Source organism: Drosophila gunungcola (genome assembly GCF_025200985.1).
Source record: "Drosophila gunungcola strain Sukarami chromosome 2L unlocalized genomic scaffold, Dgunungcola_SK_2 000008F, whole genome shotgun sequence".
In the NCBI taxonomy this organism is placed as follows: Eukaryota; Metazoa; Arthropoda; class Insecta; order Diptera; family Drosophilidae; genus Drosophila; species Drosophila gunungcola.
In genome coordinates, this window is record NW_026453163.1 from 2,002,541 (window position 1) to 2,030,234 (window position 27,694).

General features: G+C 41.3%; 7 protein-coding genes across 10 annotated transcripts; 1 reads left to right on the forward strand and 6 right to left on the reverse strand.

Annotated features, from left to right (window-relative positions):
• Positions 1-3,233: 3,233 nt before the first annotated feature.
• Positions 3,234-3,929, reverse strand: LOC128253383 (uncharacterized). Of its 4 annotated transcripts, none has more exons than XM_052981732.1 (3): positions 3,713-3,928; positions 3,420-3,631; positions 3,234-3,356 (listed from the first exon to the last, which is right to left on the reverse strand). In XM_052981732.1, exons 1-3 carry the CDS (start codon positions 3,816-3,818, stop codon positions 3,345-3,347), a joined length of 330 nt encoding a protein of 109 aa, XP_052837692.1. In that variant the 5' UTR covers positions 3,819-3,928; the 3' UTR covers positions 3,234-3,344. The 4 variants fall into 4 exon arrangements, 3 of the variants coding, with proteins under 3 accessions (XP_052837692.1, XP_052837693.1, XP_052837691.1); XM_052981733.1 differs by having other exon boundaries at positions 3,741-3,925; XR_008267441.1 differs by having other exon boundaries at positions 3,248-3,356; positions 3,416-3,685; positions 3,741-3,922.
• A 522-nt stretch (positions 3,930-4,451) lies between these two features.
• On the reverse strand, positions 4,452-5,136 carry LOC128253368 (shematrin-like protein 2). Its single transcript, XM_052981716.1, has 3 exons — positions 4,969-5,136; positions 4,730-4,911; positions 4,452-4,665 (listed from the first exon to the last, which is right to left on the reverse strand). The coding sequence occupies exons 1-3, from the start codon at positions 5,017-5,019 to the stop codon at positions 4,545-4,547; spliced, it is 354 nt and encodes a 117-aa protein (XP_052837676.1). The 5' UTR covers positions 5,020-5,136; the 3' UTR covers positions 4,452-4,544.
• A 1,219-nt stretch (positions 5,137-6,355) lies between these two features.
• LOC128253367 (dynein light chain roadblock-type 2) lies at positions 6,356-6,820 on the reverse strand. Its single transcript, XM_052981715.1, has one exon. The coding sequence runs from the start codon at positions 6,730-6,732 to the stop codon at positions 6,439-6,441; it is 294 nt and encodes a 97-aa protein (XP_052837675.1). The 5' UTR covers positions 6,733-6,820; the 3' UTR covers positions 6,356-6,438.
• A 314-nt stretch (positions 6,821-7,134) lies between these two features.
• LOC128253333 (phospholipase A1) lies at positions 7,135-9,352 on the reverse strand. The gene is made up of 2 exons (XM_052981653.1): positions 8,928-9,352; positions 7,135-8,865 (listed from the first exon to the last, which is right to left on the reverse strand). The coding sequence occupies exons 1-2, from the start codon at positions 8,971-8,973 to the stop codon at positions 7,727-7,729; spliced, it is 1,185 nt and encodes a 394-aa protein (XP_052837613.1). The 5' UTR covers positions 8,974-9,352; the 3' UTR covers positions 7,135-7,726.
• A 2,138-nt stretch (positions 9,353-11,490) lies between these two features.
• On the forward strand, positions 11,491-14,015 carry LOC128253276 (lysophospholipid acyltransferase 7). The gene is made up of 6 exons (XM_052981561.1): positions 11,491-11,811; positions 11,874-11,994; positions 12,060-12,252; positions 12,428-12,579; positions 12,636-13,012; positions 13,295-14,015. The coding sequence occupies exons 1-6, from the start codon at positions 11,600-11,602 to the stop codon at positions 13,707-13,709; spliced, it is 1,470 nt and encodes a 489-aa protein (XP_052837521.1). The 5' UTR covers positions 11,491-11,599; the 3' UTR covers positions 13,710-14,015.
• A 90-nt stretch (positions 14,016-14,105) lies between these two features.
• LOC128253280 (RING finger and CHY zinc finger domain-containing protein 1) lies at positions 14,106-24,422 on the reverse strand. The gene is made up of 6 exons (XM_052981565.1): positions 24,281-24,422; positions 21,856-22,849; positions 18,058-18,219; positions 16,438-16,596; positions 15,766-16,044; positions 14,106-14,768 (listed from the first exon to the last, which is right to left on the reverse strand). Exons 2-6 carry the CDS (start codon positions 22,513-22,515, stop codon positions 14,649-14,651), a joined length of 1,380 nt encoding a protein of 459 aa, XP_052837525.1. The 5' UTR covers positions 22,516-22,849; positions 24,281-24,422; the 3' UTR covers positions 14,106-14,648.
• A 1,448-nt stretch (positions 24,423-25,870) lies between these two features.
• LOC128253287 (MTRF1L release factor glutamine methyltransferase) lies at positions 25,871-27,262 on the reverse strand. Its single transcript, XM_052981573.1, has 3 exons — positions 26,946-27,262; positions 26,366-26,886; positions 25,871-26,308 (listed from the first exon to the last, which is right to left on the reverse strand). The coding sequence occupies exons 1-3, from the start codon at positions 27,156-27,158 to the stop codon at positions 26,068-26,070; spliced, it is 975 nt and encodes a 324-aa protein (XP_052837533.1). The 5' UTR covers positions 27,159-27,262; the 3' UTR covers positions 25,871-26,067.
• Positions 27,263-27,694: the final 432 nt, after the last annotated feature.

Consider the following 27,694-nt stretch of genomic DNA (forward strand, 5'->3'; position numbering starts at 1 on the left):
CTTTAGCAGCTAATTCTTGGCAAGTAAAAGGACACCAAAGAACCGGACAACGGCTTTGTAAAGATCCTTTAGCCATTGAAAACGTTTCTTGAGCTCTTGGAGTCGGAAGGCAGCGACAATGGCTAGATATCCTGTTTAAGGACGCCCCATTCGCTCATATTTAGCTTGTCGCCTCGTATAGAAAGCGGCGGTGTCATAAATTAAAACTTAAACTTTTGGAAATGTCAAGTATAAAACGGTAAATCTCCGCACACACACACACACGCCTGCTGGAAATGAATTGCAGCAGCACAGAGTCGGGCTGAAGAAGGGTTGCCGGGGTGGAAAAGTGGAAAAGTGGGTGGGAAGAGCGGCTTCACCCATTGAATGCGCATGTTTTAGTTGCGGGCTGCGTTTTTCACTTGCTGGCAAAGATAGACGGAGGAGAAACGAGAGGTGGTCAAGGGAGTGTGGTGGGGTGTGTGCGGGGAAGGAAAAGCGCCAGAGGGAAAAACTATACAGAGGGAGCAGCACCCAAGAAAAAGCACAACAACAATATGAGAGAAAACTCCACCCAGTTTCCCATAAATTTGGGATAAAGGCAAACTTACAGATTATCCACATTTAGTTGTAAAGGTTTCCCCCAGAATGTGTTGTATTTCATTTTTGGCTCCGCCAAAGATGAAAGTTTGTCCGGTGCTTCTTTTGGCTGTCGATGATTTACATTTGATTTACTTTCGCTGGACACATTTTTCCCCTCCACTCGGCCACTCCCCTGCAGGTTTATGCTCATTTACAATAAATTCTCATCGCCGGCTCTAAATTTCTAATTTCTAATCATCATAAAATCTGATTATCATTTTCATAACTCTCGAAGACAACGTACACAACAAACTTGACACATTAAGCAGCCATAAGAACGCATTTACTAGGGAAGTGAGCGCGCAAGTTTTAAGTTAAATTTATGAAAATTAAAAAAACGAAAAGAACTTTTCTTCTTCGGTCATTTAAAAAATTTAATTGATCGCATAAATTCCTTGCTGGGGAAACAACAAATTGAGCCTCGGGAGGGAGACTTTTAACAATTTATGTCAACTTCTGGGGGGGATGCAGGTGGGTGGTGGGCGGTGAATGGTGGTTGGTGGTTGGAAGACATCACGACGAATGAAGTGTAACCGCGAACATAATCAAATTTCGCTCGGCCGACAGGCAAGAAACATAAGTTTAGCCCTCTTTCCCCCAATTTGTTGGTTCTTTTTAGTCGAGGAGTTTCCTTGGACTTGGGAATATTGCCATCTTAATTTAAAAACAATTTCGTAACTTTCGTTGCCTTTTTCGACCATCTTCGGGTCACATTTTTCACGCAATTTTAATTTAACGCATAAACATTCATTTCTCTGGGGGGAAAAAGTTGTTGGAAATAAAATAACACTAAGAATAACGACCTAAGTGACGCAGTTAAAATTTTAATCTCGTAGACTATTTCTATTGGTGCAATTAATGAAAATATCTGGATAATCATTGGATGGTTTGTAGTTTGATTTTTATTTTTATTCGCCAAAAAATGCGTTACAATTAATGTAAACGCGTACAGTAAACTAAAAAGATCTATGGGTTTTTGTTGTTCCGAAATTTTAATTTGCTAATGAACTGACATTTCGTAAGACCAAGGACTCAGAATTAAGGCTAAATCCTTGGGCTTGCTCACAGGACCCAGCAGCAAACAACTCCGTCCTGTCCCCACATTCAATGCCAACACAAAGATGATGAATTTGGACATTTTGTGTGCGTAGTAAAGTCACTTGCTTAAAAGTTATTAGGGATTAAAGAGTCGAGGCAAATGCGCCGGCGAAATGTGCTTCATTAGAGCAGGACCGCCCAACGCCCAACGCTCACCGCCCACCGCCCACATGGCCAAGGACTCGGACTGCGATTCATGTGTGGTGGGGCGGGCGATGTTTACTTACCTTTGGTGAAAGTTTTTGAAAATCCTAAAAGGAAATCACTTTAGACGCGTCCAAAGAGATGCAGTAAAGTTTCGTTAAACCATCTGGCCCCGAACCCCGAACTCCAGCCACAAAGCCAAAGTTGCCGGCAGAGGAAGTGTGAACGATTATGAGGAGCTGATAGGAGGAATTCGAGCGGCGAGGGTTTGTTTGCCCTTCCCACTTTAGTGTGGCGTCTCTCCTTGGATGATGTTTTAATGTGGCCCGCTGGAACTTTTGAGACATCTTAATTCCTTTCGAGATAAATCAGAAATTTCCAGCCGGACTGGGCGCCAGTTAAAAATTTGTGTTTTTATTTAACATACCTACACAATTTTTGTAACTTATGCATTTTTATGAGCTGCCACCCCCCATCTCACCTCGGGGCTCCCCAGGGTGTGTGTTTGCTGGGTTTATCCTTTCATAAATGGGTCCAACGGCCAACTGATTTATGCCACCGCAAGCTGGAGCTGTTGTTCTTGGTCCTGCAGCTCCTGCAACTGTTCCACACCGGGGCATCCTGATGTCGACGGCGGCGGGCAACAAAATAGCAAAGCAACAAAACCGAAATTCCAGAAAACAACATAAAACCGATTGATTTATTTTGACAATGCTACCATGCAATCCCGACCCCTCTCCGGAACGCCATCCACGTCCACATCCACGCTCACATCCACATCTACACGATCCCCGAGTGGTGCAACTTCTGGTTGAAGCTTCAGTCGGATTGCCATTGTTGGTCGAGGTCCCCTGCCCAGTCCGCCGCTGTCTGTGTTTCAGTGCCGTCCCCACTCCACATCGACATGTTCCGTTCACATTTCGGACCCTCACCCACCCACACCCACACCCACGCCCACGCCCACGCCCACTTGCCACCTCCAAAGGACAAAAAGTTGTCCTCGTTGTCCGCTTTGTAAAATATTTTATTTGCACATCTTTCTTATTTTAATCCTTCATTGCATTCTGTTTGGTTTGGGCGACTTGAGCCAACCACTTCTGTCCTCCCCCGATTCCTGGGTGGGTCCAAGTACACTGTGTGATGTGGTGGGTGGATCGGGATGGGTTGACGGTTGCGTGTGGTTCCATGCAGTGGCAAATGGCCATAAAACACACGTTAATTACCCTCAAGCAGTGTCAACTGTTTTGCTTATATGCTTTGTCTAAAGTGTAGAGCAGTTTTTAAATATGAACGGAAAGTATAGATGAATCCTGTGTTTTTTTAAATAAATTTCAGTTGTTAAGTTTAACAGAAAAAAAGATAAGTGGCTTCACAAAACTACGCAAAAAAGACCATATTTACACTTTAATATATGTATAAAGGAAATATATTAAACTAATACAAATTTTCACCACAAAGAAATGTAGCAGGTCTCGGAGACTTCATTGGGTGATCTGAATATAAATCAAATTAGATTGGGTTATTCAGAGTTAAAGGTATGTAAGTGCCTTACGTACTACAACCCATTGCGGGACATCATTTCCTTGGCTCGCCTTTGTTCTTGCACCATGCCGCGATATGCGGCTGCACTGGTAGATTGATAGCGAACTGGTGAATAGGAGTTGGCCTGGAAGCCATCGGACACCTCCATAGCCCCCTGATGGCTCTGATGGTACCTGCTTCGGATAGGAGCTGAATGGGGCTGATGAGTGGACATCTGGCTGGGTCCCTGGTCAAAGTAATTGTATTACTACTGTTGCTGTTGCTGCATGCCACACCTCATCTAAGCATTAAAACCATGTTATAGTACCTGATCCCGAACACTTTATAACGCTTACCTCCGGATAGTATTCTTCGGGAGTTGGCATATTGGAGAAGCCTAAAACCTGAGCATACGTAGAATAATCAAGGTCCATTTTTGCTAAACAAAGTTTTTACAACAAAAATTTTGCTATAATTTCAAAAATTTTTTCTGATTGTTTTCGTTAAAAAAATTGTTAGAATTTGACACAAAAAATTAAAACAACACTAGATTACATAAAGCCTATTTATTTGGAATTTTATAAACTGAAGGGATTTGGTTGAAGTCTAAGCCCTTATCCTGTAATTATTGGCCGCAGTAACATAAATCAAAAAATTATTACTTATTAGAACGTTATTAGCAAATAGGACTGAAAAATATGCTTGCCGTAACATATATAGCAACGCGATCCTAACCAGCCAGAATGCAAAAAAAATGTAACATCCCGCTTAATCTCGCTGAGAAAAATAAATATTCATTCTGTTACTCCCAAGTAAACAAGATTACAAAATAATCAATCAAGGCCACAAAATTCAGATCTGCCAGCTATTAAAAAAATTAAATATTCTTTAAAACATTTGCATTTCGAATTATATGCGTAAAACTTTTAAGCCATTACTTTGATTTTAAAGTAATTTAATTTTTATTTCAGCTTAACTTGGTTCTTGAATAGCTTACTAGAAATAGAGCGTTCTTTAAGTGTCGCATACATTTTATAAGAATTGATCCGCTAATATAAATGCTAGAGTTCTCAGTTTTAATCACGTTAAAATTTATTTTGTGAGCGACACGTTAAATTTTTAAGCCATTATTTCCACACGCTGAATGATCACAACAATTTTTAGAAGTAAGAGTTTCCGTTGTTACGGGACTGGTACGATTGACCTTCAGCGCCGCCTAGGCCGGGCAAAGTGTTATAGTAGTCTCCCTGTCCACCGCCCCGCTGCTGCTCCATGGGCGAACTGGGGAAGAAATGGATCATTAGAGGGGACAATTTCCAAAAGAAATGCCATCGGATCTGCTTACTAAAGTCCGTTGCGGGAGTTCATCTCGCGGAGCATTTTGTTGTACCGCAGGGGACTGCGATACCCAGGGCCTCCAAGGGCAGCGGATCCGCTTTGGAAGCTTCTAGACTCCTGCCCGTAGCCACTCTGCTCCTGGCCATATCCCTGGCCACGACCCATCTGGTCATAGTTCATTTCATAACCCTGTATATTCAGAAAAAAATATTAAGGTGGACAAGAATGAAATAAAGTTACACTTACTTCGCCACCCTGTCCGTAACCTTCATATTGCATACCGTTTCCGTACTCCATTTTTTAAAGGAAAAATTCGACTTGAACAATTTTGGAAATTTAAATATGAAATTTTGCTATTTTTTTTTTTGGTTTTTTAGAGTTCTTTACAGTCCGAAACCTGAAATAGAAATAAAATATATGTTCCCAGAATGCTAGAGGCCTCCAAAATCTAATGTCAAATTTTTGCATGGATAGGGTGATTATAAAATTTAGGGTATATATAATAGTATTTGTAAATTTGATCGCAAAAAATGTACACTCACACATCTGTGATTTTCAACCAAAAAATTTAAAATAAACACACTTTTCTTTAATTAAAAGTCAAAAAAGTAAGAAATCTGCTTTTGTGAGGAGCACTTAATATTAAAGCATATCTAAAGTATAATCAGTTTTTTTTTATTTTTTCCCTTAATTTCGAGTGTAGAAGAAATTGTGCATTCGGTAAACAGAACTTTTTACAAACTGTTGTAAACTTTTGTTTTTTTTATAAAATGTAATATTTTGTTTCCGTATTAAACAAGTGGCTTAAGAGTTAGATTTTTTTTAACCCCCAAAAAAAAAGTTAAATATAAAATAATATAATATGTATATTAATACATATGAAAAATATAAACATTTACTATTAAAAAGATTAAGAGATTAACAGGCATATTTAAAAAAATAATTTTCTAAAAATAATATTATATATTTATTTATATCCCTGCTCCTTAACGAATATTTATTAATATAATAAATAATAATTATTGACATATAAATTGTTATTTAATATTATTAAACGCACGGAAAACAGACCATTTACCTGTTGCAAAAATGATGTCTACCCTTGATCAGCCAATAAAAAATGCAGAACACCTTCTCCAGAGAAATGGGATTAAATTCACTTTGGATCTTTTTCCTCGGCTGGACCGCTTTTATAACCGGCTCGGATAGCTTATCTGGCCTCGGCCGAGCACATTGCAGCCAAAGTTTCTGCGGCGGAGGGCGAAAAATCTGTGAAATCGCCATAATGGAAATCAAAGCGATGCAATATTTCCCAGCCTCCGCAAAAAGAACCAATGAATATGCAAACGGCTGAGAGTCAGAACGTCGCCGAATAATTAAAATCGGGCAGGAGCCGCTTTTTAAGGCGGTGGGAGTGGCTTCTTCGGTGGCCGGATTAGAGATACCGGCAAACACTTTACGGCGGACAATTAAGTGCGGCCCGTAATCTGTCTGTCGTAATTATGGCGACGCGGCGTGTATTTATCTGCAGCAATTAACGCCAAGCCAGCGCCAAGTCGCATATTTCACGCCGCCGAAGATGCGCCATTGGCCCAGACACTTTCCAACTTTAATTAAAACTAGATAAAGCCAATTGCAATCGGGCAACAACACAGAAGAGTGGTTTATTGGATGAATATGGAACTGGAACTGCAACTGGAACTGGAACTGGGTGAATCAGGTGCCCGGGTTCTGCACCACGATGATGATGTAGTTCTCGGAGGGCACCACGATCACCTCGTGCACCTTGGTGCGCAGGCGTATGTTCATCAGCTCGTTGCTCGCGTCCAAGTTGGAGACCATTTTGGCCGCCTTGTAGGTCAAGGTGCTGATCAGGGCAGCGTAGTGCACGGTCAGAGTGTACTCCAAGGTCGTCTTGATGGGGATGGCGAATGGGTCCAAAATAATAACGCCAACCACATTCGGATAGTTCTGGTAGCGTTTCAGTAGCTCCTCAATTTCGGCAGACATGATGTGGAACAAAATTAGTACTTTTATGGTTGATTTAAACTTCCCTGTTGATTAGATTGTTGTAATCTGTTTGATTCTAGAGATGTGAAATTTGATCAGACGCACACTATGGTTCCATTTTTTATATTTACACACAAATGCTAAATTTACAATTTAAATACAAATATAAAATATATAAAATTTACATATCATACCATTTATTTTCTGTCGCAATCTTAAAGTTAATAATTACAAAAAATACCAAAAACTTAACTGATAAATCAAAGTAAGAGGCCTTTAGTAACTGTTTAAAACTTAAGGGAAATTATCTTTAAAGAAGTAATTCTTTTAATGGATTTTAAAGTACGTACATATATGTAGAATGCATAGCTTCGATGCCTCTGATTTTCAACAATTCAAAAGCTAAAAATTTCTCCAAACTGTTTTCGGAACCCATTAAATGATTTTGAAACTTGATTCAACCTTTAATACCTTAGATACCTTAGTATTACTCCTATAAAACAATCGGGGTTGAGGTGGCGCCATCTGTCGAACTGCATAGCCAGCACTAGAAGCTTAGAGCAGCGGCAGAGCGGCAGCAGAGGACTTCATAACCCTATAAATTCTACATTTTAGCTCGATTTTAGAAAATTTTGTGTCTACCGATAAAAATATTCCAAAAACTCAATTCAACTGTAAAAGTCAGAGCTTCGATGCCTCTGGTTTTTAACACTTCAAAAGCTTTCAATTTCTTAGGATTGTCAAAAACTCAGCATTATCATTAAAAAACTTTTTGGAACTCATAAAAAAAGGATTTTTAAAATTGGTTCAACTTCGAAAACAGTAACTGAAAGTCGTTTTGGATTCTTATTTTAGGTACATTGTTCAAGAAGCATTTCAAGTATGAAGCTTAAGATTTTAAATGTTGTACATGTATTTGGTAAAGTTGATCACATTCAATGGCGCTTACAACTACTTATATTGTGATAGCTTATGTATTTTATCTACTCCAGCTCTACTGCCTGCCGAGGGCGAAGGGGTCGCTGGAGGAGGTCTTCACGTAGAACACGCCCTCCTTGTGGACCGACGGCTCGCCCGCCATCTGGATGGTCTGCCGCTGGCTCTGGTCGCACTGCCACCGCCCGTTGTCCCGGGTGCACGGAGTGCCCCAGAAGCCCAGGGGCGAGTTGATGGACTCCGCGAACATCTGGTAGGAGCGGATGTGGGAGCAGCCCAGATAGTAGCAGCTGCGCTGGTAGGCTCCATAGTTCGGGTAGAAGGTGGCACTGCCCGTGGGCCGGCGGAACCCGAAGTTGGCACTGGTGTGCATGGACTCCACGAACTTGGCGTCGGTGGGATCGATCCGGAACTCGGTGCTGCGGTGGCGAAACTTGGGACCCGCGGGATCCAGGGCGAAGATGGTGTTCACCTGGTCCGGCTTCAGTCGCTTTCCCGCCGAACCAGCTATCTGGGCCCCCAACGAGTGCCCGATGAGGTACATGCTGTCGAAGTCGGCGCCAAACTGCCGGTTGAGGTTCCTGGCGAACTGGGCCAACTGGGCTCCGAAGGTCTCAATTAGCTTCACCACCGAGAAGTAGTTGATGTTGGCCGAGCTGGCACTCCAGTCGGCCACGATCACGTTGTACTCGCCCCTCCTCAGATAGGCGTTCTTCACATCCCGGTTGAAGGAGCCGCGCGACTGACTCATCCAACCGTGGATCATCAGCCTGGTGGGCAGGGAGGCGTTGAAGCCGGAGTGCCTCCACTGGCGCTCGCTCGAGAAATCCAGTTCCCTGCCGCACTCGGGGAACTCCCGCTTGAAGAGGAAGAACTGCATGCGCAGCTTCTGGCTGGCGAACGGGTTCAGGTTGCTGGCTATCTTCCTGATGAAGGGCAGGTCCAGAAACTTGCCGATGCCCCGCGACTCGCTGAGATCCTTGTCGCACCTGTTCCACTCGTGGTGCTTGGCGCCCTCGTACTCGTCGTCCAGGTTGGCCAGAATGTCGTCCGCCTCCGGCTCCGTCGAGATGTCCGATCGCTGGCCTATGCCAGCGGGTGTGTCGTCGAGGTCCGGCAGAGCGCCCATAAAATCGCTCATCTCGGCCTCGTAGTCGCCGTCGTCCTCGACTCCATTTGCACTGGGCTTGCCTTGAGCTAATTGCAGGTAATTATGCATGCGTTATTATGAGGCTTCAAACCAATTCATTCTAACTCACCTGGTGCTGCCACTAACAGCAAAACTGCAAATAGTTGAATCCACATTCTAGGTCTGTTTATTGGATCAGCTGCGGCTAGAGGAGCTATCGATTCCACTGGCTATTGCACTCTGTTGATCTCCTCGATCGGGCTAGCTGGTTTTATATGCTGCCGCCTGAGCGCTCCTATAAATAGTGCCATGCATTCTGGGCTTTGGTAGATCAACGCGCCAAAGGCAGCAACACGTCATGACTCGTACCTGGCATTAGCACGCCAATAAGTCGCACTGATCAAGCGATTGCGAGTGGCAGCCCGCTCAAAACAGAGGCGGAGCTCGAAGGGGAAAGCAGTCAAGGGAAATCCACTGAGAATCACATACATACTTCTAGTCAATTAATTTAAAATACTAAAATGGCTAATTCTAAAAACAACATACATACATCTTAGCCTCTATCCAATTAAAGTAAACTTCGTTTTTAGTCGATAGAACATTTCGAAAATTACAGTGCAACTCAATTTATACATACACTTCTACTTGTAAATATAATATTACTTTATTTGTTTCAGAATGTTATAAATAATGTCCTTAGCTTTAGATATCCTTATTACAATTCTACTATTTTTACATAAATTTATTTATTTTGTAGAGTTATAAATAGTATGGTAACAAGCTACTGACTACCGGAGGCATAAAACTTACTTATATGTATCAAAAAATATATTTCCTAATGTTTCCACCCATAAAAAATCTGAGAATTTTCCCTGATTAAAGTTGGAGGATTGGAGCCCCCTTATTGCAAGCCCCTGGTCACAATCTGCCCAGTTGATATGAGGCATTGCCCGCTTTTTTCCATGGAGGCACGCGTTTCTTCCCACTGAAGCGAGCTGAGTTCGGATTACCGGTTCTATGGGCACTTGATGACGTAGCACGAGAACAGACAGTGTGGGCATGGGAAATTCTCGCAAAAAGTGGGCAACCGCTTTAGCTAAACTTGATCACAATTATCAGCTGGGCGTTTACAACCGATTATAGAATCTCATTATCAGGCCCATGTCAACGACTCGGCTTAGAGTCAATTGAACGTTCAGCTAATTGATTTTTGAGGCTTGCGTTGGGAAATATCATTTGCAAAGGCTGAATGGTTTGATATTTAATAAATGCCGCAAACGACGAACTTGGAGTTTTTTGAGGAAGTCATTGCTTGATTTAAAAATGAATTGAGCGTATTGTACAGCCACTTATATGAGTTGCATGGAAACAATGAGTATTGTGGGAAACTCTAGGGAATTCTTCTAATCATTCATCTTTTTCCATACAATTTTGAAATGTGTTACAAAATTAAATATTATTTTTAGAACTATATTGAAGAATTATGTGCCTACAAGTTTAAAAACAACGAAATTATAATTAATTTAATTTATACTACGGGATGTAGTAATGTGTTATTTTATTAATAATTATTAAGAATTTAAGCAAAGAGACGGCCGGAAGTGGGTTGATCGACTCGCCTGGTGCCAGATGCTGATCAACAATATATACATACATACCTTAAAGGGTCGAATATTTTTCCTTCACTGAGTTGCAAACTTTTAACTGAACATAAAATATCATCCGTAAGGTTACGCACAAACTAAAAGAGGATGAGCTGGAAGTCAAGAGTCTTTGTCCATATTTTTTAAATTTTGTTTCTTATTTATTGTTCATATAAAATAATAATATCGCCCTTACTGTATTTTGAAAAAAAAAAACTGTTCTTACGGTTTGGATGAGCACTAACATTGTCGGAAAACAAAAAGTTTGTTTCATGCACAACAAAAATAAACAACAAAGAAGTAAGCTTATAATTAGTTAAAACGTTTGCTTGTCAATATAATTGCATGCAATTTGGTTATAGTTTCTTTATAAAATTTTAGAACATTTAAATTTAATGATGAATCCAAAGCAGTAACGACGATCATATTTAATTCCTGTCAAAGAAACGTTTATAATTCCCCTTCTTAAATTAAAATGAAGCAAATTCAACAAAAATCATTATTTTCTCTTTTGCACAGAATTACAAGGCTAAATTCGATAGCATGAATGAATAAGTAGCGGAGGTGCTTCACTGTTTCATGTCAGCCAGCTTTTGTGCAATAGCATGCGAGGTTTCCGGTTGGTAGTGGGATACTCTAATGCTAACTCCGAATTTAGCGGAGACACATTCAAGACAGGAAAACTCCGAAACATAAACTAATTGAAAATTGATCAGAAGACAATTTATCCAATTTATTTACTCGAAATAAATTTTGTAATAGAGAATTGACTTTCGCCTAATTAAAACAAATTATTAAACTTGTAACTTTTAAAAATCTTTAGCACGAAAATATCCCAATTCCAATGAAACCGTAACCAAAACTAAAAAAAAACTTAGATTAAGGAACTGCAATTTTACCGGAACTGCAAATTTTTTCTCTATGCTCAGCACTGCCCTACGGTAAAAAAGCAGTTTCCTATTATTTTAAACTTTCTGTTGGTGAAATTTTAGTCGGTTGTGTCATTCGATAGTCTTTTGGTAAATCGGTTGAGAAACCGGTCTTCCCACTCGATATGTTATTGTTTTGTTTTGATTGGCATTCGATGTTTCTGCGCCTCCAAAACACACAAAGGCAAACCAAAAATCAATAGCAGAAGGAGCACCAAAGCACTAGTGGCATGAGTATCGACGACGTGATCTACGTGATCTGCCTTCTGGGTTGCATCGGAGCCGGGAGCTATGTGAGGAAGATCGCGGACGAGAGCCAGCGCAAGCTGGTGTCCACTGCGCTGGGCGTGACTGTGGTTGTTATTGTGTCGGGGCTCCACAGCCTGTTTTGTTTCGCCTCCCTGGCCCTGGGCACCGCCACCGTGCTCCTCGTGCATCCGAGGTGAGTGGGGAGCTCATCCCGCCCTTGTAACCGGCTAATTATCATTCTGCTCCCTCCTCCAGCAAAGGCCACCTCGTCACCTTCGCGGTCATGTTTGGCTACCTGGTGGTCTTCCGCCTGTTCGACTTCCACCTGGGCATTCCCGGCCACACCAACATGATACAAATGATACTGACCCTGAAGGTGTGTTGCAGTTGCATAACCATCTGTCGTTACAACTACTCGATTGCTAATCCTTCCCACGGCAGGTGTCGGGCATTGCCTTCGAGAAGACAGCCGCCTGGAAACGACTGCAGGCTCGCGACGAGCAGAAGAAGAACGACCAGCGGGATGTAAACCAGGAGAGTCTTGTCGAGATTACCGACTACGACGAGGAGCTGCAGACCCTGACTGCCGTCGAGATCCTGCACTACAGCTTTAACTATATCGGAGTTCTAACAGGTGAAGAGCAGGCTGGGATCAAGCGAATTAACGATTCACATGCACGCAGAACGTCTGTCTGTGTTCCGAACATGTAGATACCAAAGTCCAATCCAAATGCTGATAGTATTTCAACTAATACAAGCTCAAAATCGATTTCTATAAGGCGCAACCACTTATGTTTATCAACTTACAGGTCCCTACTATCGGTATCGCACGTACAGGGACTATTTTGAGATGCCCTTTAAGACCCACGCACCCTGCGTTGAAGCCACTCTGGAAAAGCTAAAAAATGCAGTATTCTACTGCGCTCTTTATCTGGCCACCAACTATTTCTGGCCCCTAGATGTGAGTAGAGAATTAAACATGCCTCCGAAGAGTACTTACTTTGTTGTTTATTTCAGTATGCTTTGAGTGATGAGTTCTTCAACGACCGCTCCTTTGTCTACCGCTTGCTGTACGTGTGGCCCACGTTCTGGACATTCCGTGCTCGCATTTACACCGGACTGACCCTGAGCGAATGTGTCTGCACAATGGCTGGCTTCGGAGCGTATCCGGATGAGTCGGATCCGAACAACGGAGAGGGACCACGGAAACGCTACCAGCACCTGAAACGCGATGCAGACAAGCACCTCTACAACTTCACAACGATTGTGAACACAAGAGTACTCGAGGTGGAGCGATGCTGGACCTTCCGCGAGGGCATGAAGCACTGGAACGTCTGCGTCCAGTATTGGCTGGCTGTCAACGTTTACAAACTGTTCCCCAGCAAGAGATACAGGTGTGTTTGCTGCTAGGGAGACTCTCTAAGTATTTAGCAAGTAACTGTGATGCTATGACATTCTATTGGTACAAAACTATTAGTTCAAGTTCTTACTTTAACTCGATCCATAGAATCGTAGCTTTTGTCGTATTTTCGCTTGCTTTTCTTATTACTTCCGTTGTTGTTGTTCTTTCCCTTTGCTACTGATCGCAGGGTTGGCAGGTATTCCTAGTAGTTAGTTACATATATTATGAGCTATTGAGTGTTTCCCTTACTAACTTGCCTTTGGCACCCTCTTAGAACTGGCGCTACTTTGCTGTGCTCCGCCTACTGGCACGGATTCCGACCGGGACACTACTTCTGCATCATGGGCGCTCCCTTCTACGTTGCCCTGGAGGACATGTGGGATAAGCTGGTGCGCAAACATGAAATTGGCACCAGGCGCAGGGTGATCGATGTTCTCTTCTGGATCTTCAAGTGGTTCGCCTTCAGTTACTTGGGCGAGGCCTTCCTGCTCTCATCCTTCGGCAACATTTGGCGGTTCTATAGCTCCGTTTATCACATTGGATACGTAAGCTGGGCGGCAATGATTGCGCTGGGACTATACCTGACCAGTCAGAAGAAGAAGGCCGAACGTAAAAAGAATCGTGAGGTGGAGAAGGCAGCTGGCGGAGACGTAACCGCTGCCGCAGTACAGAAGGAGAAGGCGCAGTAGTGTGCCCAATCGGTAGCCATCAATATCTCTAACTGGTAGTTCAATTCATGGACAACTTCCCAAAAGTTTTCCAATTGGTATTTTAAAGTCTGTCGGAGGAAATCGAAATATTTTTCAGTTCTAGTGTTACTTTATTGTTAATCGGGATGATCAAACGATATTTACTCTTATAGATGTAGTTCTCTTTAAAAATCAGCTTTTTAATTATGTACAAAAGTCCGTTACCATCCATATTCTTCGAGGAAATTCATACACTATGAATTGTAAATAAGTTAAGACATCTAAAAAGTATATAACTATATATACTTTAACCAAAGCAAATAAAATGGAATAAAATGGCTTTAAAAATAAAACCATACTATGTTCGTTTATTTCCTAATGAAAAACACAAGATAATTCTTGTTGTAAGTTATCTATTTTATTCAGAATTAATGCGTAACGGAATTTTAAGAATTTACAGAGTTTTTTTTCTAAAATTAAATTTTTGCGGAGAAATTCGAGGTTTACACAAAATGAATTTTGCAAATGTAATACTTTAAAATTCGAGTGAAACTTTGTATTGACCAATGTGTAGTGTATACTAAATTGGGGGTTTGAAATCACCTAGAGATTTAAAAGAACAATTTGGATTAAGTTTTTGTTATAGGTTTATCACAATATTGAAACTATATATTTCAATTAAACCTAATTAATATTTTTAAATCTCCAGGAGTTTCGAGAGAACACCCGAATGATTTAGGGAGCCTTTCGTTTGTGTTTTTGTGTGGTTTATATTCGATACCAGCTCGAATTTATTCTAAATTCAATGCGTTTCGATTTCAGTTGTGTTGCGTTTAGGTAACAAATAAGTTTCTTCAAATATGGATAGCATGGCAAGAGGTTTACTGTTGCGAATGCGGATGTGGATGCTGATGCTGATCTGGTGTGGATCGGTGGACATCATGCTGAAGATGGCTCATCGGCAACTAGGGACAGGCGGCGTTTCACATCCTGCGTTGTGTTGTAGGCGCCGCAATGCACGCACTTAAGTCCTATGAAATGGAATTTGGTTTTGGAAGTCTGCAATGTAAAAGGGTCAGGGTGCTTTTTAGTGTTCCACATGTTTTACTTTCTTAACGTTGTTATTATTGTCGGACCTTGATTTAAAAGTAGGCTTTTACACTTCATGCAGGTTAAAGACAAAATATTTTGGAGTAACACAATGCATTACTTTAAAGGAGAAATAACAAACAATTCCATATATGGAACACGGATATTTAGGATTTAGGATTTTTCATTTGTACAGCCGAATTGACTGACAGATTTGGTTTGCGAAAAAATTTGAGAATAACTATTCTAATGCCAGCTTTGGGATATGTTTGTCCAATCGCCGACCTTGATCGGAAAGTTTAATTTTGATAGCAAAAAAACAAAAGGATATGTCTATAACGACTCGCCTAGATTTGCTCTTTAAGAAATAAACATCTGACATAAATTATAAAACCCTCTAAATTGTATTTTATTTAATTTAATGAGTGAGTTTGTCAAATATTATTTTTTTGTCAAAAACGCTTCATTTTACGTGTTATATACTTTTCAAGGAGTACGATATGTATATGCTTTTAATCTAACAGTAACTGGTGTAAAAATACCTCAGTGGGATTATAAAAAATTCATGTATAAAACACGATATGTTGTATATATATTATATATAATACATATTTTATAAAACTATTTTATTATTTGTTAAAACAAGCCGTAAAATTAAATTGTTGCTACATTTTTCGATTTTTAAAATTTGAGTGAAACATTTGTGTTACCCAATGTGTTAAGTGTAAATAAAATAAAACGACCATAAAATAAAAATAAAACGAATATTTACAAATGATCATCAAAATACAACGAAACTATCCAACTTCTGTGTAGCTTTTGAACTACATAAGTTTGGCACATGTCTAATTCGACTCGCCTGACCCAAGTTATAGAACTTTCTAAAAAAAATTTCGATTCGTTCCGAGAGTGGTGTAACCCATTAAGCTTAAATGGCTAAATACAACCGCAGAATTGGACATCTTACCTTGTGACAATCGTTGCAGAATATGTGAACCCGCTGGTTCTCGTACTTCAGGGGCACCGGCATACGCTTGGCCTGGTCGTCGAGGTACTCCCACAGCGCCGTCATGTCGATCAGCGAGGTCTGGCAGGTGGGACAGGTGTAGTGGCCGGAGGCGAGGAGCTGGTCGAAGCACATCTTGTGCAGCAGGTGGCCGCAGTCGGGAATGTGGCAGGGAATGCGCGAGGTGTGGATGTCGCCCAGACAAACCGGACAGTGGGACCGCGAGATGTTCTCCACGCACTGCGAGGGAGTAGGAGTAGACCGTCGGTTAGTAGGGTTTGCCTAGTCATGCTGACCGCCATCAGATCTTCGGTGCCTGATACGCGTATGCACAGCACTCTCCATACGCTGCCCAATTGATTGGGCAATCCCTCGAACCGTTTTGACATTCATATCCACTCAACTGGATCGCAGATCGCAGATCACCGATCACGGATCGCGGATCGCTACGAAAAGCAATTAGGCAATCGGTTTCGGCAACGAATTGACACCAAATTAATAGGCGAGCTGGCTGGCTATTTCTTCGACTTGCTTTCGAATCGCGGAGGTCACACTCGGCACTTACAAGCCAAATGCCTTCCAAGTGGACAATCACGGAACCTAATGGAGTGCAAAATGATGTCAAAAACTCACCCTGTGGCCATCGATCTTCAGCTGGATGGGAAGGCACATGTTGCAGACCTCGCAATGGAAGAAGTTTTCTGCCCCGCCAATCCGACAGATTCCACAGCCGTGACAATGGTACTGCTGCTTGTCCGCATCGTCGAAGAGGTTGCAGATCAGACAGGTGTACTGCAACAAATTATGCAAATCAAAAGGATACTTCAACGTATATATACCAAACTAATTAACCAATTAATACTACAATAATTGCGTGCTAAGTAAGATAAGATTAAAGCTTTTAAAATTGCTAAAGAGTCAGTAGTATAAATGATATGATAGAGTTTGTTATAGCCATTAAATGGTACTCTAAATGGATTTTGCATATCGTAGTCAGATCTACAATGTTTCAAAATAATAGGAATATAGTTCCTATTCAGAAATGTAGACAATCCATTAGCTCGGTACTCTCCACATCCCCGTGAATAAGTAAAACCAATCATCGTTCTACGGTTGGATAAAGATGGTTAATTAACAAGTAAATTTAATTAATCCCAGTTAAGCCCCCGTAGAGCAAATTTAAACAGTCTATATTCACACCATTTTGGGGACTCCAAAATGGTGAGCCGTAATCCAGGATTGGACGCACTAATGAAATAAATAAGGTCTTTGTGACATACGGATCATCGAATTCACTTGACCACCTTTTTAAAAATCCAAGCACTCTCCTGGCTTTATTCACCATGAAAGTAATATGGTCAGAAAATGTAAGATTGATGCCAAGGTTATCAATTTGTCTAATTCTAGTCTACTCACAACCACAGAGAGTAAGCGTGGCATATTGTGGGTTGGCCCGATAGAATGTCATTACTTTGCATTTAACGCTATTAAGGTCCAATAGATTTTCACAATACCATGTTTGAAAGACATTAAGATCCGTTTGTAAATCTGAACTGCGGAACATATCGCAATATTGCAGGCATAACTCAAAGTCATCTGCGCGACTTTGTCAAGACCAAAGGGAGATAAATAATTCCTAGTAGCACGCCTGAAGGAACTAGGATCAGCTTTTAAAAATGTCTCCTTCCTCTCGGGTAACTCCCAATTCATGAAAGAACACATTTGAAGACTTCTATAGGTCTAAAAATCAAAGGGTTTACGGACTAAATTACAAATTTGTCTTTCAGCGTTTCCCAATTAATATATCAAAACATTTTGTTAATTTACTAAGTTTAATTTCTATAAAGAAACAATTTTTTGTAGAAAAAGGGCCCTAGATATGCAATAACAATAGTTAGATGAGATTAGGAGTAACATCCTTGATAAAGGGATATTTCAGAGTACTGCACGTACTCAGCGTTGGGAAAGATACATGGTAATTATATGCAAAATTATATACCTAGGCAAAGCAAAAGGTACACCATTTTTTATATATATATATATATATATGATCATACCTCAAAATACGTACACATTTTTAAATAATTTTTGGCTTTTTTAAGTTGTTGTGTTTTGTCTACGCAAATAATAAAATATGTAAAAGTAATTTAATGAAAATCAATACCTAAGTAACGAAATAAGTACCAAGTTTTGTGAACTAGGTGTAGGTGTCTAGGTACAGGTATCTGGATACCCAACACTGCGAGTACTTACCTTTCCAAATCGGACTCCGCAATTTTCGCACTGCTCCCGAACCGTTTGCCGCCTGTTGCATTCGGAGCAGATCAGCTCGGTGAGGGTCTTGCGATCGAAGTGGTGAGTCTCGTTCTCGTCATGGCAAAATCGGCACTTGTAGAACTTGTTGCAGCAGGGAGTCTGAAACATGTATGGATGGGAAATAGCAAACAACACCAGGAGAAATTAGTACTGGAAAAACAACGGAGCACGAAAATTTCCACTTAAAATGGGGCTAAGTTTCCACTCCACTTCTGATGGGACCCTCCTCCAGTCAAGGACTACCGAACTTATTATCGAGCAACATAATTCATTAGCAGCCAACGGTGACGCGGACCCTAATTCCCAAATTGAGTTGCTAATTCACGAAATCTGCCTGGAAGCCGGCATAAAACAAATGGTAGGTGAAATTGACGACTGACGTCCCCCGAAGGCAATTTCGTTTGGCGTCAGATCTGCTGGCCAAACTTAGCATTGTCATAAAGATTGCACTTTGAATTCGATCGATCGATCGAACTCCTAATCAAGTCATGGGGGAAACTTAATTCGCTTGTAAAGATGCCAAAAGCCACTCGTGTCTGTTCATTAGATTGCTGCTAATTAGTTCTCCAGTCGACAGAGGGAATCATCAACATTTGGTTATGATAAAGACCGACCGCATCGGCATCAGATCGATCCGGTTTCTTGATTCCGTTGATTTTAGAATTCGGAACTCGTTGCTGTGTGCAGAGAGATTAAAAATCGGTTGGCTTACAAATTTCTGTATCTTGTTTGTTTGCCTTCTGTAACTTATGTAACAAAGTCCAGGCCTCGCTGGGGTGGGTGTATTTATATCACCCAACCTCGCTCGCTCCCTCGCTAAACGTCTCTACTATCTTTGAGGATTATTTATAGCTCGACAACACTTTTCGTATATAGTAAGCACTTATTTCAACTCTGCTGCGATGATAACACTTGAAGAACAAAACGGAGTAGAGTCTTCGAATCCGGTTTCTTTGTGTTTCCCCTCGTTTTATTGCTGCGCTGCACTAATGATCATATTATAACGCTTTTGTTCCTGCAAATGGCTAACTCCAGACATCAGACATCAAATTTATTTATTCCCCGAAACAAAGAAACGAGACAAATACGAGGCTCTATGACAAATTGATTCAAGATCTGTTGGAACACACGATATTAGGGGGACATTAATTGCGGGCATTGCTCCACTGGGGACTGCGATTGCACACATCGCTTTTAGCATTGAGCTTAAGTCCACAGGAATGTATAAATTAATTTCATGCATTGTATGTACATTAACGCGAATATAAATATTTGAGAATAAAGTACTCCACCTGATTCAACAGCTAATGTGACCCTCGTTAATGCAAATAAGTTGAACCTTTGCTTCTCCCAATTTCTCTCGGTGTGAAACGTGTGTACACAAGCGAAAACATCGAAAGACCCTTCGGATTATAGAAAATGTGGGACAGATTGGGGCGTGTACGGACTTACGTGACATTTTTTGAAAGCTTTGTAAAGTGGTACGACATGATTAATTCATACCGTGAAATGTGAATGCTTCAGTTTTACAGTTCCTTTAACGGATTTACTTTGCTTTCAGTTTTGGTTTTATATTATTTACTTAATGATTTGGCTACTCAGTTTTATTTATATCCTAAAATAATATTTATGCCATCCATAAAACAAATTAAGAAACGATTAAGGAATACATTCTTTTATATACGTGCAAGGGTATATAAAGCTTAACATGGCGATGTTTAAATCCTATCGTGTAAGAGATGCTTTCCACAGAGGCATTTAAAATCTGAACGGTTAGTCTTTTTATATAACTGGAAAGATGATCATATTTGCTATTAGAATTGCTAGTATCTCCCAGTCCTAAACATCACCCACCCAAATGACCAAATTTAAGGGATCAAAATTAGAATATGTTATCCATTAAGACCAGTTAATATCACTGTTAGTGTTTTGCCATATTATAGCCTATGACCGTTGTACCATGCAAGTTTATCGGTTCTAGATGTATTCGACGTCGCTTTTCGAAATCATACCAACTCAGCCCAATACTCTTCTTTTACTTTCCCCTGCATTGAGTCAGTTTTCTCACCTTAATATTATTCACTGGTACTATCGTATCCCGTACTTATCACCTCTCGATAATTATGTCTGCTGGCCCCTAATTGGTAAAGTAAATGCCTGAATATAGCTGGGGAACGATTGCTTTATATGCACACACAATTTCACGTTTCCTCATAATTTCTTATCCAAGCCCGACCGATGGAGATAAACGCATTGTTTGCCCAGATGAATGGAGAATGGAGGTGTTAAATGGCCACTCGCCTCCGGGGTAGTGAGTCGCTGTGAATCGGAACCGGAGCAGACGGGTCGGTTTAATTTGCTGCCAGACCCGTGCCCGCAATCGTTCCTCTCCGGAACCCGGAATCATGAACATTCGCCGTGCAAACAGTAATTCCCTCGAATTGAATTCAAATTACACCGGGCACAAAAGAATCATTGCCAAAGGTGTCTGTTTAGACTTCAGCCACTTTACTTGGGCTGTTTGTTTAGAATCGAATAAATAAAGGTTAAATGGCCATTCCAGAAGGTAGCAGAAAGCACAGATGCCTTCCGAAGGCGCCATAATTACTTTCTCGAAAATTCTAAAATCCTCAAATATGTGCAAAATTTAATAGCCACAAAAATATGAATTGCAAAAAAAATATGAAATTCAGATAATTCCTTTAATATAAGTTAGCATTAACATAATCAATAACTTGTTTTTTATGATACAAAAACTTTGATGAAATTAAAAAGTTAATGAAGTTGACAAGTTTTTATTTGTCAATTAGTCTACAATTATCCTTAACTCATTTGACCCTCTTCTTTTCAATGTTACTTAATCATACAATCATGCAATTTTTAAGAATTTATAAATGTTTTCTCATAATCTTATTAAACAAAATAACTGGGGTCTTAAGGAATTGCCTTTCAATATAAACATAGTATGGCAAGTATCAAATGCTCTACGCTCGTCACACTTCAAATCAGCGAGATTGTCATGAAAATGTTTTAATGGGAATTGATGGATATTCCTCTTTATTAAACATAAGGGTTCCCACATCAATAAGAAATTAATTCGAAACTCTTGGTAAATTATTATTCTGCTCCTCCAGATATTGCTTTCGACCCGCATAATTTTAATTAATGTGTAGGGTAAATATCTTTATTGGTTGGTAAATAAAATATTAATCGAGAAATTGCCACGATCAGACGCTTTTTGACATGTTCTTTAAATTACAACAATTGAAAAGATAAAAACATATACACAGCCCTTTCAAAGGCAATGAGTTGTTAGTAACTGCTATGGAAAACATCTATATTATATTACTCAGATTTTATTCTGTAAATACTTCTATTAAGATCTTAGCATTATAGAATTTTAAATTATAATTTTGTTAGACCGAAGGAGGCTCAAAAAACTCAAGATAATTATAAAAAATGGGCTTTATTCAAATTTGTAAAAATGTATATGGTTTCTAAAAGGGTTTTATTCAAATTTTCTAACTTAATAAATTAATACTTGGCCCAAATTGCAACTAATATTAATGGAGTGTGCAAAAGAACAATTTATATTTATTTTAATTATCTAACCTGCTAGCCTCTTTTGACATTGAATTGCACTTTTGCTTTCACTTATTGTGCAGAAAAAGATTCGCTAACTGCCGCAGAACCTATTGCTGATATGGATGCCTATTGACTACTCATTGCACTTACCACAAACATGGCGCGTCGCTTATAATGGGCGCATCCAAAGCGCAATGACTCCGGTGTTGTCGGCGTCGCATTGCTGTTGCACTTGTTGCTGCCGATGTTGATGTTGCTGTTGCTGGTGCAGCCGCTGTCGGTGCTGGTGATGCGTGAAAATTGTTCATGTTGCTGCGTTTGCTTAGCCTCCGAGGCGGGGTTTCCACGGGAAAATGGGGAAATGGAGTGACAGCGGGCGTCCTCCTCCATGGGCTGGCTGCCATCGAAGTTGAGACTCGGGGTGGATTTCGATTTTCGCAGCTTGGCGTGCGGCGGACAGTATTTGCCTGTCATCACTGTGGGCGGCATAATCAGCTGCTGTTGCTGCTCAAGGCGTAGATGTTGCTGCCGTGCATGTATATGTTGCTGTTGCTGTTGCTGTTGCTGTTGCTGTTGCTGCTGGGCTATCTGAGCGACTGAAAGCGAAGCGGGAAGAGCGGCGTACACAGCCGAAGCCTCCGCTGAGGTCGTCGTTACTGTAGTTGTCAGCGGCTTTGACGATGAATTTAAATTGACTTGATTGGGTTCTTTTGTATTGGTAAATATTTGTACATCGATGTTGCTGCTCCCCAAGTATCTGTTGTGGTTTTCATTTAGCGATATTCGGCGCGGCCGCTGACGATTCTTCATTTTGCTGCAGAAGCTAAATGTCTATATATAAGTGATTTCCACTATTCCTCTAAGTTGCAGTGGTCTTTGTTAATTGATGCCTCTTCAATTGCCGCCGCGGAGCGTTTAAATTATTTGCCGATGTTGCTGTTGTGACACATGTAGACTTTGTATCCGCCCCGTCGACGTGAGCAGCCTTAAATCTGAGTACCCGGCTTGCCCAGCTCGACCCCTCCCTTTTCCCCTTTTCACGCGGTCGGGACCAACTTTCGTTTATGCAACATTTCCTCAAGTGCTCATAGGCAGTCGTTGTCAAATTTTCGGTTGCCCAAGCTCGCACGGGTGTGACACTGGGCTGGAAGCGATTAAAAAGTGTGGGAATGTGGTAAGTAGTTGTTACAGGCCGCTGTTCACACACTGATTGATCAGTTTAGACCTAAGCCAGTAGACTGGGCTGTCCCCCGGAACGTTTGACACAGCAAAACTACCAAGGCAGCGGCGTATTTGCATTTCAATGTTTCCCAGTCCCCGACTGTGAAAGGCCATCTAAATAAGATAACAGCTGTGTATCTTGATTTTTAGTCGGGACACTGATGAGTAAACATTTATTACTGAAATACCACAAGTGAACTAGAAGAAGCCAAAGCTAATGTGGGATTTCGAACTCGACATTATTTGAGCATAGGAAAAGTCAACTGTCTTGGCATATGTTGAGCTATTATTTTGGACGCAGCTGTTTCGAAGGGACCTTGTGCTATGCTAGCGGCAGCATTTAAACCGCTTGGCAGTGCCTTGGCACACAGGGCGGATGATGAATGAACAAGTGGGGGAAAACAACAACCCACACTTGTTAACATAACCGGCGAGCGATTTGGCAAAACTTTCGCTACGAGGTTGCTACTGCTGCTGCTGCTGCTGCTGTTGCCGCTGTTGCTGGAATTGCAGGCTGGTGTTGCGGGTTGCTGCTGGGCAGCAATGTTGCTGTTGCAGATGCTGCCGAAGAAGGAACTGCCAGCAATAGCAATACAATGGCTACAGCTGATGAGCTTTCGTTTTCTTGGCTCGGTCTCGTCATTATCGTTTCGTGGCTACTCTTATTTGCATAGCGCGGCGCGCAGAAAAATCGTTGCTGAATCTTGTTTATTCAGTTTGTTTTTCGCAATTATCAAAAGGAGAGCAGAGCGGCACCGACAATAAATATTGAAAGTGTGCTAAAATTACAAACTTAAGGCAATAAAAGCAGCGCTGCGGAAAACCAGTCGCCGAAAGGAACGCAGCCGCGTTAAAACTTGATTCTGAGTTCAGTTTAAAAAAACATTGATGTTTACGCACGCACGCACGCACTCACTCACACAGATGCGAATTGCAGGCGATCGGGCGGACAGATGCATAAGTGCATTAAATAGTGTCACGATCTGCGTAATCGGTTGCTAAAAGTTTCCAATCCAAATCCGAGCCGCCTTCGACTTGAAGTTTGGCTGCATCGTACAGATACACATAATTCGTTCACTCGCACGCACCGACATTCATTCCATATATACTCAAATTTATATAGGTTTTTCAAACCGATTTCTTGTTTAACGTGTTTTTGATTTGTTTGGTTTCGGCACTTTTTGAGTTCGTTTTATTTTTTGCTTGCTTCGCGTATGGCTCCCATCTTCTTGGCCTCTATTATCTGCTCATTGCGATTTTCGCTTAAATGTAGCCTTTAATTATAATTTTACCCATTCGTTAATTATAATTTATTAGCAACGAAACGAATACTTGAAAGTGAAACAACACACACCAGCGGCACGGAGGAGCTCGCAGCTCGGAGCTCGAAATCGTCAAGTGGATTAAAGCGCCACGACAACGGCGACCAATCAAGTCCGCTTTCAACTCTCGGACTCGGAATCCGCGTGCTCGTGCGGCGAGATTGGATTTCCAACTGAGCGGAGTGGGGCTGTTCCACTTGCTGATGCCAGCCAGTCTGCCGAAGCTTTCCTCCGCTCTGCAGCTTAAAGCTTCCCGGCCAGCGATCCAGCGGTGCTGCTACTCCAAGCACCAAGTACTTAAGGATTCAGTTATATGCTCTGACCCTTATATAGTATAATAATGGCTAATATCCATACAGTAATTCCCCTTAAAACGTATATCTGTGCGATCTGGTCACTGTAGCTGGTAATAAACGACAGCTTCACTGTACTTCATGATTCAGTTCTTGAGGGGGTATTCTGGTATAAAGGCCTGAATTTGGGGATCTTTTCAAGTAGGATATACATTTTTAACATACATTTTTGTATATGTTTTTTATTGACGCTTTGAGAATAAAAAAAAGAAAAACAAGAAAAAAACAAAATTCGCCGAGATAAAGGCGGGGGAGATAGATCTTAAAAAAAAACGGTGCGTCCTAGTTTACATGATTTCAAACCTTGTAGGGATCTCAAAATTAAATAAATTCTTCATAAATAAAGATGTCGCTACCGGGTTAAAATAATATATATATCAAAAACGAAAAAAAAATTGTTTATACAACTTGTTCGACCTTTTCGATTTTTTTAAAAATACTTAAAACCAAATTTTTTTAAATCCAAGGTGAAAAGTTGGATAAACAAGATATATATGAAATTTCAAAGGAATCGGTTCGGTAGAACTTTAAATATTATGTCAACTACCTTAAAGTTTTTGAAAGTCTAAACTTTCAAATTATGCAAGCAAAAAATTTTTCTAAAATTTCTAGAACAAAATAGCACCATAAAGGGCTAACACCTCGCTAAATGTTGGAAAAAATAGTTTTTATATTTAATATGAACTTGCTTCTGTAGTGAAAAAAAACGTAGAAAAGGTTCAGTTTTTTAAGTGATACCACCACTCAAAAATGTTAGAAAAAACTAATTTTTTGTATTTGCCCTTACAATACTTTGGGGCTAAAGACATAATATGCACTTCCTGCTGTAGTGTCAGATAATATAGAAAATATTCAAATACTTAATTTGCAGAAACGACTCAATCCACGGTTCCAATGCTCGAAAAGTATTAAAAGTGTTTACCTCAAAACCTTTTCTTTCAAACTTGGCTACATTCTATAGGCAATAGTATGTAAATTAAATATCTTTGGTTTTTGTTTGCTACTAAAAAAAAAGACAGTATTACGGCATTTTATATCTAAAAAAAAAGTTATACTCAATCAAAAGTTTAAAAAGTTCATTAAACAGAAATTCGAAGCGCATTTTCATACTTTCTTTATACACTAGAGCGATATTACTCCTTAAGCATACTTATAGCCATAAGAATGACACAATCTATGCACTTACATGGGATAAAAAGGAACATCAAGGAATGAATCGCTTCAAGACTCCCTTGATCTGTTCTAGGTCGAACTAAAGCTGACAACGAATTTGAGGCGGCAGCGATGTTACAAGATTTTAATACTTATGGATAAATAGCGCTATATATTTAATATACAAACGAGTGAGCCTCTGGGCAGCGTGCAGGTTTTGTGGTCATAAATCAAATCACAGCTAAATGCATGGGCATCGTAATAGCTAAGTGCAGTATCTAAGTCATATCAGCTTGTCCATGAGGTAATCCGGCCTAGACCTTCTCTATCTGGACGAATCGCTCGCGCTTATACTGGTCGCTGTAGCTGGCAATGAACTTGAGCCGGCCCTCATACTTCAGATTCATGATGGTCTTGACCATCGGCGGGTGGTCGTTTCCCAGCTCCAGCCAGAGCTTGCCACCGGGACGCAGGTGCCGGCAGGCCAGGTCAAACACGAGGCGGGCCACCCTCAAGCCATCGGAACCACCGTCCAGGGCATTCAGGTTCTCGTAACTAGGGGTACAAGATGGTCAATGGACTGGTTCATCTGGAATGGGCAGCTCCACTCACACAACCACCTCGGGGTGGAGGAACTGGAACTCGTCCGTCTTCACATAGGGCGGATTGGAGATGATCAAGTCGTACTTTCGCTCCTTCAGCTCCTCGGGCAGGTACTTGTCCTCCTCCATGGTGTGGTTGTGCACCCTGAACCGGTCCGACAGGCCCAGCATCTGGGCATTCTCGGCCGCCAGCACGGTGGCCGCCTTGCTCCGCTCGATGGCGGTGGCCTCCACCTGCGGCAGGCTGTGCAGCATGGACAAGGACATGGCCCCCGAGCCGCAGCCCACCTCTAGCAGGTCGACTCGCTTCGCGTCCTTGTGGTCCTCGATCACCAGGCGCATGAACTCCTCTGTTTCGGGGCGCGGAATAAAGACCGAGGGCGACGTCTTCAGGGTGATGTCCATGAAGTCCCACTCCCCGATTATGTGCTGCAGCGGCATCCGGGCACAGCGCGCCTCCAGGAAGCGCTCGAAGTCCGCCAGCTGGCCGGGATTGAACTGCAGCTGGGCCAAGGAGTCCGGCACGGAGTTCTGCGGGCGAGAAGTGAGGTTAGTCGAGCTGGAGACTCCCGCTTCTGACCGATACTTACGAACTTTTGCTTCAGAACGTGCGACACGATGCACTTCAGGTTGAAGTCCGTGTCCTCGACGCCGGCGGCCTTCAGCTTTTCCACCCACCGCCCGTTTTCCAAGGCCCTGGTTACGGGAATTGGGGACTGGCCGGTCGGGGCATCGCTGGCGTAGTTGACCCACATGCGTAGCCGCGAGGTCAGCCGCAGTGAACGTGACAATTGTCTGAGCATAACTTCGCTTATTATCTAATTGCTATTGATTAACAACAAATTTTGACCGCCTGCTGCTCGTTCCAGCGTGACCGTTGCAGGACCGTTCAAAAATACCAGGGCATTTGAAAAAATGCCCAAGTGTTCATGCTTCAAGTGTTACCGTTTGGCAGAAAAGTGTGACTGCGTTTTTGGGTGCTTTTGCGGAAAGCTTTTTAGCTTCCAAACTATTATGTTCCATTGGAACTGCGTCTGACAATTGTTCATGCCCTGATTGATGCCGACCCTTATTGTTAATTGTTGCGGAAAAAGGTTCACTAAATATGAAGTCACAATCTGATTCTGTGGTTTGGTCAAATAAGCGCAGAGCACTATAATTATGCATCCAAAATTAAATTGGGACAATTCTCGTTACGACCTCGGAAACTGGAAGCCTAGTGAAATGGAGTTAATGCATACATGTAGATAAATGGATTTCTGCGTTATAAAATCTATCGCAAAGGATATGAAATCATTTTTCAGCTTTCAAAATTTAAATTTAAATTTAAAGTACTTAA